The 22,185-nt window shown below is 43.1% G+C and overlaps 1 protein-coding gene across 1 annotated transcript in view; it reads right to left on the bottom strand.

Annotated features, from left to right (window-relative positions):
* The window catches only part of zfpm1 (zinc finger protein, FOG family member 1), a 107,625-nt gene extending 85,714 nt beyond the window's left edge, over nt 1-21,911 (bottom strand). Inside the window, exon 1 of the mRNA XM_053319189.1 lies at nt 21,424-21,911. Coding sequence (XP_053175164.1) covers nt 21,424-21,463 — 40 coding nt within the window. The 5' untranslated portion in view covers nt 21,464-21,911. The remainder of the gene's footprint in view (nt 1-21,423) is intronic.
* Between the last annotated feature and the right edge of the window lie 274 nt (nt 21,912-22,185).

Below are 22,185 nucleotides of genomic sequence, written 5' to 3'. Positions count from 1 at the left end.
AAGCGCTTAATGGCCCTATCGCTGCCTCAGATCTGCTGCCACATGCTGCCTTTTTCCCCGCTTCCCCCCCTTTTTTTCTTTTTTTTTTTTCAGAGATATTTTCCGGCCCCGGCCCCCGAAGAGCCGCCGCTTTATCAAAACCGTCTTGACAAGAATGACACGGCCAATTATTGACAAATTATTCCTTCATAGAATGACAGTAAGACAAGGAGAGGAGTGAGGAAGAGAGAGCAAGAAAGAGAGGGGGGGGGGCACTATTTGGCTTGATGAGTGGAAGCCCCCACCTCACACACACCCCATCCCAACCAGGCCTGAGGAGACAGGCGTCTATCTATCAGATTCTATTAAGAGCTCGGCACTTTGGCGAACAAAGCTGCCCGCACCCCGCCACGCATTAACTGCTATTATACGCTCATGAACTTTGTCACAATCACAATGGTCCCCCCCTACACCCCCCACCGCCCCTCCATTCTCTCTTTTTGCACATTTTTATTCTTCCTTTTGTGCACTTAAGAACTGAGAAGCACATCACTTTTCCCTTTGTGTGTGTGTGTGTGTATGTGTCACAGTCTAATGTTGGATGGAGAGGATAATGCATACAAGAGAGACACAGCTGTTAAAAAAAAACCTTTTTTTGGGGGGGGGGGGGGGGTGTTTGAAGTTATGTGTGTTTCTCTACTGCTTCACATTCATTGATGAAAAGGGTACAATCGCAGTGTTGTGTCACTCCATCACACAATAAACCACCTCTTTTTCTAACGTTAGCTTTAATTATAGTTTGCACCAAATGTGTATTCATTCGCCACTGAAAATAGTGCCACATAAAAGCTGTATTTCCTCTGGTTTAAGTTACAATACCCTGCTGATTTAGCAAATTACTGAGCTTTAAAACTGAAACTTTATATTTGTGAGCCGTTTTAAAAGGTTCACATCTTCACAAGGGGTGCTGACTGATGTCCTGCTACCTTGATTCATGCTAACATGATTGATGCTGGACGTTGCCTCGTGTTCTGACCAGGTGTTGGATGATGTGGTGGATAAAAATTTTGACAGGCAGGTGCGACTTGTACGACCATTCTCGTCTTATCTTTAAAAAAATAATGTAAAGAAGCAGAAAGTTTGTAGGAAATGGGCTAAAATATCAGTTTGAGTTATATCTCAAACCTTCTACCAACTATTTGGGCTTTAGTAGAGTATTCTTGACACTCTGACAGCTGGCAACCTTCCAGTTTGGGATCCAACCAGTCAATAAACACTCAGTTTCTCTCAATGTACATCAGCTTCTAATGAACACCTGTGTTACAGATACTGTCCAACTAATCATCAGTCCACTAACGACCTAATGCTTTATCAGTCGTTTGTAGTGCTGCTTTTGTGAACCACCTGTCTTATCACCTGCATCGTAATCGGTGGGGGGGGGGGCTTGCGAGATAGAAGCTGTCAATGTGTTCACGGGGACGGATGGACTGCGGAGTTGGCGGCCAATGAGAACTTTGATACTGACACGAGGCGGTTAAGGCCTGCGGGTAACCCTTAAGACAAAGAAAGGAGTGGGTGGAGTGGCAGGAACTACATCTTAACTCTTGGATTAGGAAGTTTGCTTTAAAGAAACAAAGTGTATAGACAAGCGTTAAACCACTGAGGTCATTTCTTTGTACTTTTCAGGTGCATTCAGCTTTCCCTTTACATTTTCAACTCTATAAGAAGTTCTAGTACAACAAATGCATGTTGAAGGGTAAAAGGTTTGTCCAAATCTCTACAGCCTTATTCCAAACTCTAGTAGGAGCCACTAATTCATGAAAAAACATGAGGATTTGTAAAATGATACACAGGATCCAGAATATTGTCAGATGCCATGTGATAGTGTCACTTAATAAGAGCATTATGTAGTTGGCAGATTTCAGCTCACAGGTTTGTGATACTTTCAGAATGAGTGTCTCAATGACCATGTATTAACCTCTTCATTTCAAACTATTAAAGGAGGTAAAAAGAGGAACGTGAGCCTTGTTCCAGGAGCATAGGAACCCAGAGAGAGAGAAGAAAAGACGTATTTGGTGTGTGTGTGTGTGTGTGTGTTTGGGCCCTGACCCCCCGACTTACGACTGATGCCAAGGAGACCTCTCTTTACTCCTCTGACCCCCCCCCCCCCTCCCCTTCCTCCTCCTCCTCTCCATTGCTGTCGTCTCCCCTCTTTCTCTCCGTTTTTTCCTCCACCTCAGCGTGCCCCTCCCCGCTGCTCGCCTTTGCCAAGTCCACATCGTCGCGGTAACGAGGGTGTAGTTTCTTAACATTCATCATCGCTGAACTCTGAAACTTTATCAGCTCCGGAGAGCGGCGCCACAGCCCCGGCCCCGGCTTTCTCGGCTCTCAGATAGGACCGATAACACGCTGATAGATTACAGCAGATTGTTTTACTTCAGGGGACACTGCTGCTGCTAATACTAATACGCAGACAAGAAGACTCGCTGGTGATAGAGGGGGGTGGGAGGGATGGTTGGAGGGATGGTTGGATAGAGGGGAAGGGTGGGGGTGGGGGGGCAAAGAGGCACAATGAGGTAAGGGCGAGGAAACCGCGATGAGCTGGAGGAAATTACAGCTGATGTCCGATACGTCCTTATCCTGGCTCCACAATCATCTGTGAAAAACGCGGGCTCGCAAATTTGGACTGGTTAATATCATTTGAATGTGAAGCAAAAGTTCAAACTAATTAAAAGTAAATTATTTAGAACTTTTATATTGATGTAAATTGACAAATGTTATTTATTCTTTAATGCTAAGTATGCATGAGGGGCTGCTTACACGCTACACAGGTATACACACACTTACACAGGTAACCTGAGCTAGTAAGAGGGGTTGGTGGGGTTGGGGGTGGGGCAGAGGGTAGAGTGCCAGGTGACCTGCGGTTAAAAACAGGGTCAAGTGTGAAACACAAGGACCACTTTCTCTCTCTCGCTGTGTGTGTGTGTCTGTGTGTGTGTGTGTGTCTGGTTCAGTCTCTAATACTATGTCTCCCTCTGCCTGGATAGACAGTTTACCTCTTAATAAAAAGCCCCTTCTTCTAAAAGAGATCTTAATCTCAGTGGAAATAACCTCATAAAATCTAACCTTAGAAAGTAAGAAATACACCCTAATAAAATATCATTCCAAAGGCATTCAATTAATGGTTTATCATTCTTTATTTCATATCATTAATCTCCCGACAGTATTCTCTCATTTCAGTTATGGATTTTTCCAGCCTATTGCTACAGGTGTACTCCATCATGATATATATATCTTTATATATCTATATTTATAGATATATATAGATATAAAAAGGGGGGGCAAGCCAATATTGTATGAAATAACTATAAGATAACAAGCACTGCTTATGCAAAGCAGTAGTGAGTTTCAGTGTAAAGTTTTACCAAAAGGAAGCGAGAGGTTACAGTAGAAATGGTGAAAATTCATCATTGAGAGACGAGTCCAGGATGTGTTCAAACAGAGGAGGCAGTTAGCTGTTAGCTTAGCATGGTGAAAACCACAGTTCTTTTTAATCGCACACATACAAAGATAGGAATGTTAAAAACAAGACATTATAGCTGTGGTTGCAGTTTTTGCATTGAAACTAGTGGAAATGTATGAAAGATCACATCAGACCCCAAATCTAAAAAAATACTTTTAATTCATTGCTAAATCTCTCCTTATGCTGACTGTAGCAGGAGGTGTTCTGTCCATGGCTCAGTCATTTGCCTCTAAGAAATCACTGTTTACTTGTTCAGGAGGCTACACATGTCCTGTATGTCTTTGTACTGATCACACAGATGAAGCTAGTTGTGATTCAGACAACACTTCAGTCCTACTGTAGTTCATACACAACACCACAATTTAATTGGTCTAAATGATTAAAGGCCTTCGGGAACAGGCTATGCTTATCACCAACAAATAGTTTGAGCACGTGACTCCTCCTAAAACCACAAACTGTCACTTTCTAAATTTGTGTTTGTGTACAGGTTGAACTAAAGGACTTTGGACTGAGTCAGGTTACCCCCACTCCCTTCCAGTCTGTATGCTGAGCTAAGCTGCTAGCCTCTGTATTTAACCCACACATATGAAACTGCTATCGATCTTCTCATCTCACTCTCAGAATCAAGCAGCATGTTATTTCCCAAAAATGTTCAACTAGTCCTTTAACTCTTCTGCACCTCAACTGCTACAAATGAGGCTGTTTCTTTAAAGCCACACTTTGTGATTCATTAACTAACATAAATAAAATGGGACACTTTGATTTGCTGTGTTAAATTATACTGAACACTACCCCCATGGGAGAACACACACACACACACACACACACACACACACACACACACACACACACACAGAGTCAATCAGCTGGGAATTCAGAGCTATTGTGTTAAGAGCACACAGGAGCAATTAATGATTCAGATGTAAAGTCGGGTCAAGCCGCTGACCCGCCTGTCTTCGTGTCTTCTGTTGGGACGCCAGCGGACGGCTCCATGCCACAAAGCGACCAATCACAGGGGCCCCGATTCTCAGCGGCGACGTTTCAGCCTGTCATTGTAGGAAACTCAAACCTGTCTGCCGCTAGTTTTTCCCTCTCTATTAGCCAAAGATTGAGGACTGAGCTTATCTGAGCCCACCAGAATGTGTGTGTGTGTGTGTGTGTGTGTGTTTATGGAGACGGAGAGGGTGTGCATGTAATGAATTGGTGTCAGCGAGGGTGCAAAGAGTTAAATTAGGTCTAATCTGCTAATAGCGAGCAACAGCGAGAAATTATAAACGCACAGCTTGCACACAATGCAAAAACCTTTACACACAAATTAGCCTACAGACAAAAAAATACATAAATATCATCATGAAAAACTGTCACAGAAGCAACAAAAAAAAAAAGCTTCCGTGTATTGGTCTTAATTTTGGCGTCAACATTTTATCAGGCAACCCCCATGAATAATCCACACGGTAATTTCTTTCTTTCTCCCCCTTTTTTGTTCCTGGCATTTTGGTGCAGCAAGATAAGGGCTAAAAAACAACAGAAGGGCTCGCAGAGTGAAAAAAAAACGACAGATAGATAACATTGATATCAACTCCTACACAACACAGTCATTCTCTTATCTGGGCTTTTTATCACACTGTTTCTTTTTTTTTTCTTCTCTCTTCTGTTTTCTTTCTTTCTCTCTTAGCCTTCTACTCCCCGTTCTTTGTGGACTTACAGGACAAAACAAAAAAAAAAGAAGAGGAGGAGAGCTGCCCTTAAAAAAGAAGTATAAAAAAAAAAGTGAGGATTTTTAGTATTTAATGAACCTTTCCCGTTCATTTTTGCTGCATCCGTCCTGGTGCAGGTTCATGTGTGTGCTCTGTTAGGCGTTATAAGCAAAGCAGACTGCGGGCTCCAAAAGAAAATATATTGAGATAGCTGATCTAGTGAGGTGGGAGGGAAGTCGCTTATTAGCAGACACAGACAGGAAGATTGGTTGGCTGAGGCAGACTGACACACACATACACGTACACGTACAAACACACACACACACACTGCAGCCATATTTCTGAGTAGAGGCACACAAAAAAAAAAACTATTTCACACAGACTTATCATCGCTGTGTGTCAGACAGAAAAAGCCTCTCTGGGTCTAATCTATCAAGGTCAGCTAGTGTGGCCCGGACAAACAGCGTGTTGTTCCGTCCCGCTGCTCCCTGCTGGAGAACACAACATCTGACTGGCTCACTGGAGGGATGACTGACTGACTGACTGACTGTCTGACTGACTGACTGACTGACTGACACCGCCAGCATGACAAGCTGACCACGCTGTTAACCCGCTGATAATAGGTGTGAAAAACACTGCTGCGTCACCATGAATTGATCTTTACGTTAGGAAACAAGTCAAATCGAACTTTCCGTCTAGTAGGCCGCTGTTGGTGTGGGTTTTTAGACAGGTGTATGTCGCTCATGTTCCAGTAAGAGGATCAAATTTCACCCTGAAAATAAATATCAGTTTAAAAGAGTAGCTTTATGTGAGATTTCCACGTGTTTATTATAATAGCTGCTGTGCTTTTTTTTTGGAAGTATAACTAAATCAACTACAATCAAAGTGAATGATATACTGAACTTCTGAAGCTGCTAATCCACTTTTACAATGCAACACTATGATTTTTAACTCATTTTACATAATTTGTAAAAACGTATCTAGAAAGAAATGGTTATCTTTAGGATATGTTCTGCTCAATATTGACAAAACGCATTCAAATTTAAATATAGAAATACTACAAAAACTACTACTACATATTTCACTACTACATCTTGCCAATCCTTATTTGTCACTAATCCATGTACTGATCTTTGGTCTTAACTGGGATTTAAATAAAAGGTTAATTTCTTTAAACTTCAATACTAACTGACATAATACATAGAATCCTAATGTGATCATTGTAAAAACTCAAACTCAACATCTGTGGGTTTTGGACTGCTGGCTGGACAAAACTAGATCTAACGTCACCTTGGACTCCTTCGAAATATTAACAGCTGGTTTTTAGTTGCAAGTTTATGAAGTCAGCTAACAGCCAAAATGTTTCCTGTCAGCCTCTCTAAGGTCTATTTAAAAAGTGTTAGACAGTGTTAGAGGTGGTGTATTTGTGCTGGTGTTATTATATTTTATTATACTGCAAGTTGTTGATGTTATCAGTCTCTACATTCTGACATAATGTTACTTTATGTTTCAGTAGTACAGTATGCTTCACTTCATATCTCGTGAATCAAACTTGAACTTGAACCCTGCATTCTGATGTCATTGGATTAACTTGTATGAGATTGGACACTTGTTTTAAAATGACTGTGTTTCAGGGTTTCACACTGTTAGCACTCACCTAAAGTCCAAACTTAAGAGTGTGAGTGGATCATTGTGCTTCAGTCAGCCTAGGGTTAAGTCCAAGCCCTTAGGAGTACCTAGTAAAACTAGACAGTGTCCACCTGCAACATACTCGTGTCATTGGCCTGTGAGACAAGAAGGCTGTCAAGTTCAGGGATAATGATTAACTACTGTTATTACTATCTGACGTATTGTTATTACTGGTATTACTGTAAAACACTTCCACTTAGACTATCAAATAGTAGTCATTCATTAGTAATAAGAAGTAAGATTCTTTATTTTCGGTGATGAGCTAAAACTTGAAGCTATTAACAGACACAATCATGGAGAAGAAGAAGAAGAGGAGTGACGGTGAAGAAGAGAGGGGGGGGTTCTCCTCATGGAAAGAAGGGAGGAAGAGGTAAGAGGAGGAGGGAGGAAGGAAGGAAGGAAGGAGGACAGAAGTTCAGTTGGACGGACAGAGAGCTGGAGAGCTAAAGATAAGGGAGGGGAGAGAGATAGAGGTTGCTTTTGGTGTGTGTGTGTGTGTGTGTGTGTGTGTGTGTGTGCTTGTGTGTGTGTGTGTGGGGGGGGGGGGTGGAGGAGTGGGGGAGGTGAGTAGGGGGATAAAAAGCAAATGGGTTAGAGGATTTGGATGCAGGGAGCATATCCATCAGGGATCTTTCCTGGTATCAAACTGGAGCGATCAGTGATAAAAAGTCAACCTGGAAACGGCTGTAGCTGCAGTGGGAGTTCACTGGGCTGCAAATAGGCCTGTCTGCCCCTACTCACTCTCTCTCTCTCTCTCTCTCTCTCTCTGTCTCTCTATCGCTCCATCTCTATGTCTCTCTACCCCCCCCCCACCCCGTCCAGCCACTCGTGTTGCCTTTATAATGACTCGAAAAGCCAGTAATACAAGTTTTCTTTATAGTGTGGTTGGTGCTGATGGCCGTTCCTGCAGCGATCTCTGTGCCCGCGCTGATTTCACACAACTGTACTCTGTCCTGTAATATACATCTCCATACACTTCCTCCAATCATATGACCACTACACAATCTCTATATCCACCTCACCCCGCCCCCCCCCCCCTCCACTATGCACTTCATCTCCCTCATCCTCCTAAAAATAAAAAAAACTCCACAAAAGAAAAGAGAAACGAAAAGAGGAGAGGGTTTTTCTTCTTTTCTTTTGCGCCCCACCCTTTTCTTGATAGAGAGAGGGGGGGGGGGAGAAAAAGAAGAAGAAGAAGAAGAGGAAGAAAAAAAACATAATTTATCTGTGTATTATCAAGAAAGGCAGACACTTTAATCAGTCAGCTATGAAGTCAGTATTTCCATTCTTATCTGTCGCAGGAGTGGAAATGGAGAGGAGATAGCGTTCTGGGAGCCCATCGGTGGGCAGGAATGATAATGGGGGGGGGGGGGGTGAGGGAGGGAGGGAGGGTGGGGGAGGGGGGAGGGGGGGCAGGGCTAGGCTATTGGACCGCTGTGTCAGCGCTATCTGCACCCATTATCAACGGCCTTATCGGCCCTACCATCAGCCTCGCTGTAATGGGGCCAGTTCAACTTTCCACATTATCATACCGCCAAGACCTGGTTCGCCAAGGCTAGGGGTCTGGCTGGAGACAGAGAGAGAGAGAGAGAGAGGGAGAGGGTGGGGGGGAGTAGATAGATAGAATGAAAGAAAGGGTGATAGAGAAGTGGAGGTGGAAGGGTAGAGATAGAGAGAGTGCAGTTTAAAAAAATAACAGAAGCTTTGAGAGTGAAGGGAGAGGTGATTATTTATAAAAAGGAGGAGAAAAAAAAGAAGAAAGGATGAATTGATGGAATAGCTGAAGGCAGAGGTGGAGGTGGAGGGGTGAGGGTGGCGGGGTGATGCTGAAATCATAATAAACATTTTTTTAAACACCATGAAGCAGTGTTATTTAGTGTAATATGGCGGTGACATTGTGTTACGGCCTGCTGTTGCGTCTACACGCTGCAGGAGTGTTTACACTCTGACTTCCTGCCTCTGCCGGCTGTTAAGTTATATTAGATCAACACGCCCATAATAAATTATGTTACAGCCAGCCTTCATTAATCTGTAAAGATTGCATTAAGTTAGTTGGGAGAGATCACTCAGGACTTATCTGCGTCTTTATCGAGAGGGAAGATGAAAGAATGTGTCAAGATGTTGCACAAAAGGTGTTTTTTCCCTCAACAGTGTTAAACTGAACATAGAGAGCTCGTATGCAATGATTTATGTTCGTGTGATACAGGACTTTTTTACTGCTCATATCAACAATCTCGTGGTGAGCCACTGTTTTGAAATTTGACTCTAACACTTCACAACATATGTTTCCAGCTGGGTTTGATCCTGTGAGGATGGACAAGCCTCTGAAACCAAATGGATATTATGTTAAACTCCAGTATTACAGTCTCATAAAAGTTCCGGGAACTCACAAGAGACAGATTTTTTAAAAAGGAGTAGTCCAAACTGGAGCAGCAGAGGCTAAAATAACCTAACTTTTACTCCCTAGTAGTAAAAAAAACACTGGCTCCTACATTTCCCACAATGCAACAAATCACATATTGTTCCCTGTCTGGAAAACACCCAGGTCCTTCAATCAGCAGCACTCCCTGTTTATTACACATTGTTAAGCGGGGGGTTTGTAGTCTCCATGCTAAGGCTAAAATAACACTGATGACATCACTATGACATCATATTTGACAAAGCTCCTCTAGAGACAGAAAAAAAACTTGACATTGCTTTTAAGTGTATTGATTTGATTTGATGACTCTATTTGACAGGGGCAGTGCATGTTAGCCAGAGTAGCTCATTTTCATGTGTAGTCACCTGATCGGAGCATAAATGTTAAAAAATAAAAGCACCGACACTACAGTCAACAATAAAAGTAGAGCCTGCTCTACACTGACTCAAGAGAGACTCAATCACCAATAACATGACAACAACAAATAGAGAGAGCAGTCAGGACAGGTGGCGTGTGGTTGTTAGGTATATAGTATATGATAGGAGCTGTGGTGTTTCAATGGTAGCTGGCACACTTTTTAATGTGTTGAAGTAAATTGTTTCAATCCTGAGAGACTCTGGCAGAAAAAAAGTAGACTGGCCAAAACTACTCTGTCTTCTAGGAGTAAAAACTCATCTCCTCTAGCTGTGGCTCTGGTTGCTCAGCTTGTTTTTAACATGGTGTAAGTACAGACTGGTGGAGGAGCCTTATTGTGCAACATCTCCAAAACGATTGTATTTAATCAGGTTTCACAGTTTAGCAAGTTGTGCTTTTATAAAAGTGTTGAAATGATAGCATCCTTGTGGATTCTATTGGCTTTAGTGTGGTTTTGTTGACGTGTCAGACAGACTGCATGTGATGTGTGGGAGGATCAGTGTATTCATGTAAACATGTTAGCTCTATTAGTGTTCCTTGTGAATCTGTAATTGGCCACATTAAAGCAGACCTTTCTTTCATCTTTTTTTTTTTTACATCTGAGTCTTCAACAGTAACAATGTGATTTAACACACATCATCACTTAGGTCTGTCACAATACTTATCATACAATAACATAATTATCAATCATCATGTGTATATATATGGCCCTATCGACATGACTTTGATCATTTTTTGACCTCAGTATTGTCATACTTCACATTAGCAGCTAAGAGTCTATTCATGTCACATTGGTTGAGCAAGTAGTGTCCTCCATTCCTCACTGTGTACGTCCTGAGTGGAGACTGCAGAAGAATTAAAAGGTAAATAACTCTGTCCCCAACCACAATGGCAGTCTGTACTTCTTCTATCTGTTTTATACCATTTTTAACTGTTTATAGGGCAAAAGCAAGCATTTTGAATATGTCACCACAATGCTTTATATACTCAGAGATTAATTAGACATAATTAAAATGACCAGTGGTTGAAGTGAAAGTGAAAGTTAAAGTGTTGCAGATAATATAATCGTTACTCATGACCCTTGAAAGCAGCAGTTCAGCCCTTCATTGGATCCCAACCACAAGATTGACCTGACTGACTATAACATAATAAGTCTGCACTCACTGCATCTAATAGATGTTAAGTCTTCACAAGCTACACAAACACTGTGAGCTATAATAAATGCAGTAATGATCGTGTTTAGCCCTCAAACATGTTCATACTGTATATTTATAGTGAATCCTGGAGGAGGTCAATTCTTCTTTCAAATGTGCTCCCTCTCCACCTGTGGCACATGCTGTAGAGTCTATGAGCATACTGTAAGGCCAGGCATGCACACACACACACACACACACAGAACAGGGGTTGATTGGCAGCTCACTTATCAGTCGGGGAGCCAGAGCACCACGGTTTACACAAGCACAAAGCAATCCAAAGGGCCGGATCACTGCAACACTACTGGCTCACATGACTCATAATGTACACACTGAGACGTGAGAGAGAGATACTGAGAGAAACAGGGAGGGAGAGAGGGGAGAGAGAGAGAGAGAGAGACAGAGACAGAGAGAGAAAAAGAGAGAGAGAGAGAAAAGGAGCCCGCTGTATGTTACTCATTGCTTACCAACACGACCATCATCATCTATATGTTTCTAAAAATGATCAAATACATAAATCCATCCATTTAAAAAGAGGACAACAAGTTCTGTATGACTTCTATCATCCTCTGTTGGCTGCCAGGTGCAACTGCAACAACTGAGCTGAGCTTCCGGTGGTGTGTAACAGAGAAAAAAAACAAATAAAGAGGAAGCAGGCTAATTAACAGACAGTCAATGATGCTTATTTTACTGTAGTGTTGTGCTTTAAAAACACTGACAATCCTAAATCCCTAAAGATCTGAGGGAGCTGCTACTAATTTTATGAAAGAAAGAATATTGTTTGGTTGGTTGGTGTGTGTGTGTGTGTGTGTGTGTGTGTGTGTGTGTGTGTGTGTGTGTGTGTGTGTGTGTAGTTTTTCCCCATTCTTCAGACAGCCAGAGGAGCCGCTGGTCTAGACCTCCTCTGTTGAGGTGGCTCCCGGGAGGCTCCTCCAGCATCTCCTCTTTCTGCTCGCATTGTCTCAGACGCCCAGTCTTCCTTATCGCCTCTTCCTCTGCCTCCTAAAACCCTCACTGCCTTCACCTCTTCCTCTTCCTCACCTGCGTATTTACCACACATCTCACTTTTTCGGGTGAATCTGTACATTTAAATGACACAAATCACTATCAGCTGTCATAAAACACTATCTGCCCATTGCTTTGTGCTTTGTTGGGGTCAGCCACTTGCACCCCCCCCCCCACTGCCACTCCCACACACACACAAACACAGAGAGAGTGTGATTATCATCCCCTTACAATTGGCCCTTTTTGTTAAAGCACTTTTTTTACTGTATTTAAGAGTTACTTAAACACAATACACTATTTATCCCAGCAATCTAACACCAATGTGTGCCTGTGTATAGTTTGTTGTCCGGCTCTTACATTTACACAGTACATTTAGGTTTGCTTTGTTTAGCTTATCTTTGGTAGCTGTGTGTGTATTTGTATGCGTCTGTACATTGGTTCTCTGCACTTTGGATGTATTTTGAGAGCTAGTTATTAATAATTTTGTTTGTCATTTAAATGCCAATAATACACACACACACACACAAGGTCGATGTTTGCACCAGAAAAAGTCCCCAAGATGTAACAAAAGCACACACACACACACACACACGTACACACACAAGTTTCCATCACTATCTCAACCAAGTTACAGATGGAAAACCTCTTACTACTTAACAGCTGACCAAATTACACAAATCCAATCAGTTTCCAATCTATAGATATACAGTTGAAAACATACACACAGGTTTACCAGCCAGAAAAAAAAAAAAAACGTCATATTTCTAAGTAAAATATGTTTGGGTAACTTCCACGTGAATAAAACTAACCCTGTGACTCTGTATGTTTGTTTATTATATCTTGAATATGTTACACAGTGTATGTAGAGTATATTCCAGAATGCATACTCCTCCTCCTTACTCATTAAACATTAATAAATACATTACATGAATTCAGTAAAATACTATAAAGTAAAAGGCTCAAATGTAACAGATGAGATGTTTTCATGTAGCAGTGGCAGAAGGACAATGTGAGGTTTTTTGTTCACTTACTGGCCCACTGAAGCAGCAGCAGGTGCACACGGGGGTGGGGGGGGGGGTGGGGGTCAAAGGTCAGTGTTTGTGAATGTGTGTATTAAACACTTCATGGTGTGTCTAGGGACAGTGAAATATTTTTCCATCTTGTCAGGCTGGTGTGACCTTTGACCCCTGACCTCTTAACTGTTTGTTCACTTTAAAAATTGCAGATGTGGGAATTCAAGGCTTGGCAGCTTCGAGATGTGTGTGTGTGTGTGTGTGTGTGTGTGTGTGTGTGTGTGTGTGTGTGTGTGTGTGTGTGTGTGTGTGTGTGTGTGTGTGTGTGGCTGTAAAAGCAAGTCAGCCAGTGTTGTTTGCCCAGGTTGCTTTAACACCCCTGAACAGAGCACTCAGCACAGTAGGAGCAAATGGTCTGTCTTATCACTGCCACTGGGGGGGCCTTGTCATAACACTGACTCTGACACACACACACACACACACACACACACACACACACACACACACACACACACACACACACACACACACACACACACACACACACACACACACACACACACACACACACACGAAGACTTTGACTGTCCAGACTCGTTCTGACCAGAGATCAGAGCCTCGTAGCCCACAGCTACCCACCACACAATGTAGCTGAGCTCTACTATAATAGGCTGAGATTTAAACATCACTGAACCATCATATGTGCCCTCAAACCTGTGTTTTCATACATGGATCGGACGGCAGCTCTGCCTGGATTCTTCAGTTACTCTGGCTGATCAGAGAGCACGTCAGCCGGGAGTTAAGCCTTTGCAAACGCCCCATTAAGAGCTGTCCGAACGGTAATTACAGCCAGAGCAAACAGTACGGACATAGATTATGCTACTGTTGGTCTGAGGTGCTGTTTTCTCTCCTCCCTTCATCTATGGAGTCGTCAGCACTGGGGGGGGGGGGGGGTCAAGGGTGAAACCGTTTACAACAGCGCTGAGTTGTGGAACCATAATTCACCGTAAGGCCGTCCCCTTGGGTAAATAGCAGGAAAGGGTAATAACTCATCGGCACACCGAGCACAAACGGTGTTTCCTCTGTAACCCTGCCAACTTCCCCCTTTCTGGTGTATCTGACCACGCACACACACACACACACACACACACACACACACACACTCGCTGCTCACATAGACACAATGCAAACACATACACATTCATGCATAAAGATTAATACCTCTAACAAGAGCAGAGAAAAACAGGAAAACATCTGATATTGATCAGAAAAAGCGAAAAAAGGAGTGAGAATTGATGTTTTTATGTGAAACTTAAGAAAGAGATGCAGACGTTATTGAACCTGTATAGAAAGTCGATTTGTGGTTGGTTTTTCTCAGCCGTTAAAAGATTGTTGGCTTTGTTTCAGAAACTCAATCGGAACTGATTTTGAAGCTGTCACTTCTGCGTTTGAAGGTGTTCACAGTATTCTGTCCACCTCCCGTGCGCGCACGCACACACACACACACACACGGGTACGAGCAACTGCGCTCCGCCTAAGTTATCTGATCGTGAGCATGAGAATCGTTGGCAACCGATACCCAATCAGTCACCATCTAGCTACTCTAATATCTGTCAGTAGAATCAAGCCAGCGCCAGTCATCCTGCTGATGCTGCTACTTTCTTCTTCTTCTTCATTTCTCCCTCCCTCGCTGCTTACTGTACGCTCTTCAAGTTTTTAAACGCCTTTAAAACAGAAGAGAATTTTTTTTTTTTTTTTTAAAGAAAAAAAAAATCACCCTGGAGATAATCATCGACGAACACCGAAATTTCCCAACATGTCTGCGCTATCTTACACGGGATCTGGAATGAGTAATATGTGGTATTAATTTTAATTAAATTAATCAATGACAATGCTTGTTAGGGAGGAGAGAGAGAGAGAGAGGGAGGGAGGAGGGGGGGGGGCAGGAGGAGGAATGAGAAGGAGGGAGGAGGGAGCTGGGGTTTGAATGAGTGAGAAAAGATTGAGGGAGAAAAGAAATGCATTCACACCTATCATCTAATTATACAACAACATTAATCCCATTAGGGCTGGAACTGATTGCCAGGGTCCGGACCCCGGCTGCTCCTGCCCGGGCCTGTTGTTATTGCGGCGGAGCTTCGGCTCCTGCCTGCTCCAGCCTGATAACAACTCTAATCACGCTTGGCGATCTCTATCTGCACCGGAGATCAGGCCCCGCGGCTTATCGAAAGTTCACATCAAGCTAAAAGCAGAACAAAGAAGAAGAGAAAAAAAAAAAAAAGGCACACAAGGGAAAGCCACCAAGGCGCTGCATGAGTCTTATGTGTGTGTGCTTGGAATTTAGATGTATGTGTATGTGTGTGTGTGTGTGTGTGTGTGTGTGTGTGTGTGTGTGTGTGTGTGTGTGTGTGTGTGTATGTGTGTTTTATTTCACTTTGGCTCACAAAGAATGAATTAATCTCTCAATTGTGCCGTCCATAAAACAAATCACGTGACCCGGGGCCTTGTCAGACTGCTGATAAAAAAATAAAAAAACAACACAGTAACACATTCCTTTCACACAGCTGCAACACACTCAACTGGAACATATCTCGAGTCACTTTAGAAATCTAAAAAAAACACCTCTTCTATAAGCTTTAAAGAAGTTATAGAGGAGGAGGGAGAGAGAGAGGGAGGGGAGAAAAAAAAAGAAGGGGTAGAAGAAAAGGAGGAGGAGGAGGAGGTCAGTGTGGTGATTTCCTTGTCTGGCCTCTGCAGGCGTCCTGGTTTGCTTTAAGCCGTGGGAGGCAGCGTATTATTCATGCTGACCTCTGAGCTCCTGCATTCGTGTCATAGGAACCAGGCTTTTTTTCCCCTAACACACACACACACACACACACACAGAGAGAGAGAGTGAGAAAGAAAGAGAGAGAGAGAGAGGTCCAATCAGCAGTGAGGATCTGCTGGCTGTTATCTATCTACCATCAGCAGGCCTCCTTATCAGCCCCAAACATCTTTCACAGAGGGGGTGGAGGTGGTGGGAGGGAGGGTGAGGGGAGGTGGGGTGGGGTGGAGCAGCAGAGCTGGCTGGGCCTGCCATTAAAAAACACACCACAACACATTCATCTACCAAGCTATGTATTCTGCCCACTTTTTCACTCTTTTCTCTATCTTTCCACCCTCCCACCACACCACTACTACTATCTACCTCCACTCCTCCTCCTCTTCTCCTCTTCTCTTATCATCGCACTTTTTCTCCCCCCCCCCCCTCCTCCCCCCCCCTCCTCCACACCCCACTCCTCCACACTCTGCTTTTTCTCTTCTTTTAATTATCAGGAGATCCACCCCCAGCCAATAGCAAACAAAAAGCGATGACAACAACGCGACAACGCTGGGGAAAATGGCATGCAACAGCCAGATGTAATTACAATGTGCCCTCCAATCTCCATCTCTCCTTCCATCTGCCCTAGCTCCCATCTCTCTCTCTCACTCTTTCTCTCCCTCTCTCTCTCTCTTTGCTTTCTGCGATATCAGCCGCAGCGATCGCCGCCAAGTTTTATCACGTCTCCCATCTCAACCGCCAAAATATAAGCCCAGGGATCCAGCCTCAGTGGGCTGCCTGCCTGCCTGCCTGCCTGCCTCCTATCTCCCCATCAAGGAGAGGAGCCTTATCAGGCTGAGAGATCACCAACCGTTGGGGAGGATGACGCACAAAGAGACACAGACAAATATCTATCTGCTACACAAACACCCCCTTCTCCTCCTCTACTATGGGCCTCCAGAAAGCCTTGGACTTAATCCATTGTTGTTGTGGGGGGGAGAAAAAGAGAAAAAAGATATCTGTGCTATGTTGTCTTAATGTAGCGCTCTGTCAGGAGGTGGGTGGGTGGTTGGTGGGGGTAGATGTTGTTGTCAATTGTTGCTTTTTCTGGTGGTTTTAAGAAAAGTTATGTCAGGACAGAGAGTCAGGGGGGAGAGCTACACTCTAACACATCACTCCCCACATCACTGGTGGGGCTGGGTACTGTTTGATAAATGTTCAATAATAAGAACAAAAGTAGTGAGATACTAAAAAATAATACATATGCAGCCATATAACAATTTTAAGAAAAAGTCTTAAATTAATCAGGAACTATCGGATCAAAAAACATTAGACTAATATTCACAGAAGTGTAGAGCCCACTCTCCAATCCCACCCCATGGCTCCCTTACATTATTATACTATGAAATTATCATCATATCAGTGGTATAAAATGATCTTCAATTGACAATAATATCCTTTATCACAATTATTTCTGAGACAATATATCGTCCAATAAAAGTAGTTATCATGACAGGTCTACCTAAACAGAGTTATTCTAAAACAACATCATAGAACTGACGTGGTTCCATTCGTTTGCGGTGCCTCTGCTGCTTCAATGAGCTAATAAGTAGCTTCTGATTTGTTGTCATGTTAACACAGATGCCAGACTTACACTTTCTTTTTTCCTCCAAAATTGGATACCTCAACTCAAGTTACCTGCCGATATGCTGCTGATATATACCTCACTGAGTGGATGTCATTGGAATCATTAGGAAACATGAGGCCAAAATCACAGACACTGACAAAGAAATTGTATATAATGTGGATTGGTGATATCTAGCCACATTGGTCGGTACATGCCTGCTAACATCACAGTTACATTATTCAAATCCAAAATACTTCCACACTTCACTTTGCAGGTGTTTGGTATCCTGATTATCCGTTCATCCGCCTGCTAGTTTCCTGCATTTTGCATTCATGAAGAGAACAATAACAGTCTAGTTGACTGATATGACCACAAGGTTGCAATATCAGAGTGACAATGCATTTTACAAATGCCACCCACTGGGGTACAGGCACGGTCCGTTTGCGATGACACACTGAATTTTGATTTTGATCAGATATTGACAACCAGTCGGTTTCCTCATTGGCTAAAACCCAAGTAGAATTCAAAACAGCCTGCCGTTAGCCTCGCCATGGCTGGAGATACTCACAACCAGTCACTATAATGGTCCAATCTGTTTCAGGTGACACATATTCAGACACACTGATTTGATCAGTTGTTTTACTAATACTTATAAGTCTTAGGGTTATTTAACTGTGTGGCACCTGCAGGAACATTTGATTAAACCCACAACAGACTTTATTTAAGCACTGATAACATATCAAAAAAAGACAACCATCATGAAGCCATCAATGAGTGCTATGAATCATTTTCTCAAAGGGAAAAGGTTAGTGTTGTATTAGTCTGATAATGAAACTCGACCCAACAACAGTGTGACCTGGCTGGAATTCGTCATATCAGTAACAAGCGAGCAGCATGCTCAAAAACAACATGGTGGACATACTGCTTCAGTAGTAATAGTAGTAGTGCTAGTGGTAGCACCGGCAGCCCCCACCTCTGCTGAACCCCCCCGCACACCCCAGCCGAACAAAGTCCTTATCATTCCTCACTCTTTCCTATCAAAATGTCTGCCAAATCACAAGAGAGTCACGGGGCTGAGAGCCTGGCTGGCCTCGGCCGCAGCCGGGGCCCAGTGCACAGGGAAGCATGGTGGACCAGAAGCACTGATAAAGACGGCCATGACACCCCAGAGACGCACACATGTACACACAGTCTCTCTCTCTCTCTCTCTCTCTCTCTCACTCTCTCTCTCACTCTCTCCCTCTAATACACGCCAAGTCTAGCCTGGGTTTATCAGCCTTGGGGTCTGGAATACATCTCCAGGCCTCGCTGCAGGCTTTACTGTAGGTGCCTGCTGGGAGTTCACAGCTGATAGGCCTCTCTATGGAAACAGATATGAAAAAAAACAGGAAGTGACTGACTATATAGATGACTTGCAGTGGCACACAAGAGAACCTCGTCAAGTGAAATCTTTAATTGCGGTCATGCTCAGTCGCAGGCAGCAGAGCTTTTCTTGTGTGGGGTCAGATAGATGATGTCAGTGTATTCAGGGTCGTACTCTGGGTGGCAGCCTATGGTAGCAAGTGAGCAGCTCACGTCAACTTTCACTACATCCTTTCTCTAGAACAAACACCTCGTTGTCATCTGCATATAGCAGTTAATCGCAGCATGTTTGTTAACAGGTTATCTAGCTAATGCTACTAATAAAATAGTTTGCTGCATGGCTGAACCTAATGGGGAGAACATCACATGCATTTGCATTTTACTGGTCAGTGTTGTTATTCTGCTTCAAAATGCGACTATTTATTGAAGATATTACATGAATTGAATACTTAGGTTCATTCAAATTTGATCATGACATTCAAAAGTGGGCTTACGCTTATTAATGACAGTTATATAGATAGTCAGTTACACTAACAATGGCTCCTTTATTCTTGTTTAAACAAGTGTTTTAAATGCTTGTTTTATGGCAAATTAAATGAAAATTACTTCTGGCAATGTTTGATATCCCGCTGACAACCCCTAATTATACTGTTGGCAGCACTTTGGCAGCTCAAGCTAACGTTAAGCTTAGCTTCAAAGGATGACAAGGAAGACTGATTCACACCTGAATCCTGCAAGTCCAGATTCAGAGCTTTCAAGGTGAAAGGCTGAAACACCAATATCTGGTGTCTAAATGTTTGAAAGAGGATTTGGACAACTCATTTACACTCAACAACTACTAGGCTTTATGAAACTGACATAAAGGGATTGCTTGGATCTTTTATCCAGAGCAAAACTCACCACTGTTGCTGTTTTTATCAGCAAAAAGACAAGACCACTGTCTATTTTTCAAACATGATCAGTTCAATCATCTTAGGTCAAGTGTAAATAGTAGAAACACCTGCATACAGAGAATATATAGGCCTTTCTTCACATTACACACAGTAGTGAAACCACAGGTAATGAAATGAACAATGGCTGAATTTAGCTGCTCCAGTTTCAGGGGTCCAAATGTCAGCTTTCATTACAGTTGGCAAAATGAACTCCCTACATTCTCTTCTCTACTGTTAAGTATGTATGTTAATAAAATGATGGCTCTTTATCAAACTGTGGTTTTGATATAAAAATGATGAACTGCTCAGCCCCAGGTTACAGATTGCATAGAAACTAGTGAGCAACTTTCCACATGATGTAATCTGTCTTTTTGCACCCTTTGACCTCCTGCTCTTCACAACACAAACAGCATGTGAGGTTGCTTTAGAGTAAAAAGTTCATCATGAGCTGTGCCTCAAACGCAATGTGTTTACTTTATTCTTTTATATGTTTGACTCAAGCATCTTCAGATAAGACATACCTGAAGCCAGCAGGAGATTAATATTTCATCAGGTCTGTCTGGTCAGTAATGTGGACACAATAAGCTATTGTATACATATAAGTGTATTTATGATACAGTACAGTCTAAGCATCCAAATGTTGCTTTCAGACAGCAGGTCTGTTGGGACATAGTGAGCTGTCATTGATGACATATTATTATTTTCTCAGTGTGATAACTTATAAAATAAACTACAAACTGACCAGATGATGTAATGGTTTCCATTTCTGCTTCCAAAAAGAAACATGCACACTTCTCCCTCTCAATCTTAACCCTCCAATATAATGACATTAACTTCAGACTGACACTCCTCCTCCGCTCAGTGTGCAACGGGCCTCAGGAAAGCACAGGGAGAGGTTACAATCACAACATCATTAATATGCTTTTATATCAACTTTGAACATCAGTCACCAGCGATAAACCTCCACACGTTTTTATAAACAGGAAGAACTCGTCAAGCACGGAGACCAGCCAAGCACCAGACCAAGAACAAGGCCTTTCAAGCGGCCCTAAGATGCATTATTGAGTTAAAAGGATAGATGAAAAAAAAAAAGATCCAATTGTAAGCAGCTATCAGGAGGAGAGATCAGCCAGGCGGCCTATCTGACGCCCCATCTCTGGAAAAGAGAAGTGAAAAGCCAGGGGGGGAAATGCAACGGCGGCCTCGGCGCTGCCTCAGACAGAAAACAAATAAAAAAGATCCAATTTTAATCTTTATCTGGGCTCACATCGGATCGCTGCCTTATCTCTGTTCACATCGGCCTTTCAGAGAACACTGACGTTTCCACAACAGAATTAAACAGGAAGCCACGGCTACAGTTTTAGCTGCCAATGGACAAAGCATTCTTTACAAGGTAATAAATGGAAAGTTTTCTTTTTTATATCCTCTCACAGTCTAGATAGGGAGGCGCGCTGATAGCCTCATTTTGAAAACGGTCTCATGTGGAGGAAAAAAGTGCACATCACCCGGTTATTCTGAGAAACTTCTGTTTCTGAACTCACTTTGATGATATTATCAAATTCGCAACACATTCAGGCTCTCCTGTAGGTCTGGGGTATGTTTTTTAAGGTGAAAGTTGCCCATAAAACAGTAATAAAACTACTGTACAGGCAGCCAGTCGTTACAGTTGGGTTTCACACTACTTATTAACTTTATGTTGAACGCACACACAAAACACGCAGCTTCTCCCCGCCACTCACACAAGTCATGAACTAATAGTCAATTCCTTACGTTTTATCTGCCGGGGTTTGCTCTGCTTTCTCCGGGACATGGTGGCTCTTCCCTCTGACCTGGAGCCCGCTTGGACGGACTGACAGAGCGTGTGTGGGTCTTCTGTTTTCTGCTTCTTCTCTCTTTGCCCTCCGTTTTACTGCTGCGACTCGGCGCTCCGATCAGCGACCGGAGAAATCCGCATGACCCGCGTGCACTTTGATATCTTCTGCCACGACAGCTAACGTAGGTCTCCCGTGGCCGAGTCCTACCTGTGGCTGAGTCCGCTCACTTTTCACTGCCCTCCTCGTCTTCTTCCCAAACGTGCCTTCACCTCACCTTTCTCTCCGTTTTTCCTGCTAACGTTATTCCTCCGCCGCAACAGCTAGCGCTTCTTTCAGGGAGCCTGCCTTCAGAAATATGAACGCTGATAAATATTTTTATAACAGTTATATGGGTGTCAGCGGAGTGACTGCTATTGTTTTCTGTCAAGTTTCCTTTCGCCGGTCCGCCCCCTTGTCCGCCTGCACTGTCTCTGAACCAGGGAGCCACTTCCAGCGGAGACCCAGCGGTACAGTCAACCTCGCTTACTACTGAGGAGCAGGCGCGCCTCCTGAACGCCCCTTACGTCTGACGTTAGTACCGCACTCGTCTTCTATTGGTCCACACTGATCCTATGTAAAAGAGTAGAGCATTTTTTTCTTTAATTACTGTTAAAATTCAAGTAAAATGTAAAAACTCAAGAAAGAACTCTTTATATAAATATCATATTATTTCAGCTGC

This window comes from Scomber japonicus, chromosome 5, assembly GCF_027409825.1.
Source record: "Scomber japonicus isolate fScoJap1 chromosome 5, fScoJap1.pri, whole genome shotgun sequence".
NCBI lineage: Eukaryota > Metazoa > Chordata > Actinopteri > Scombriformes > Scombridae > Scomber > Scomber japonicus.
This window is presented reverse-complemented; position numbering and strand designations above follow the sequence as displayed.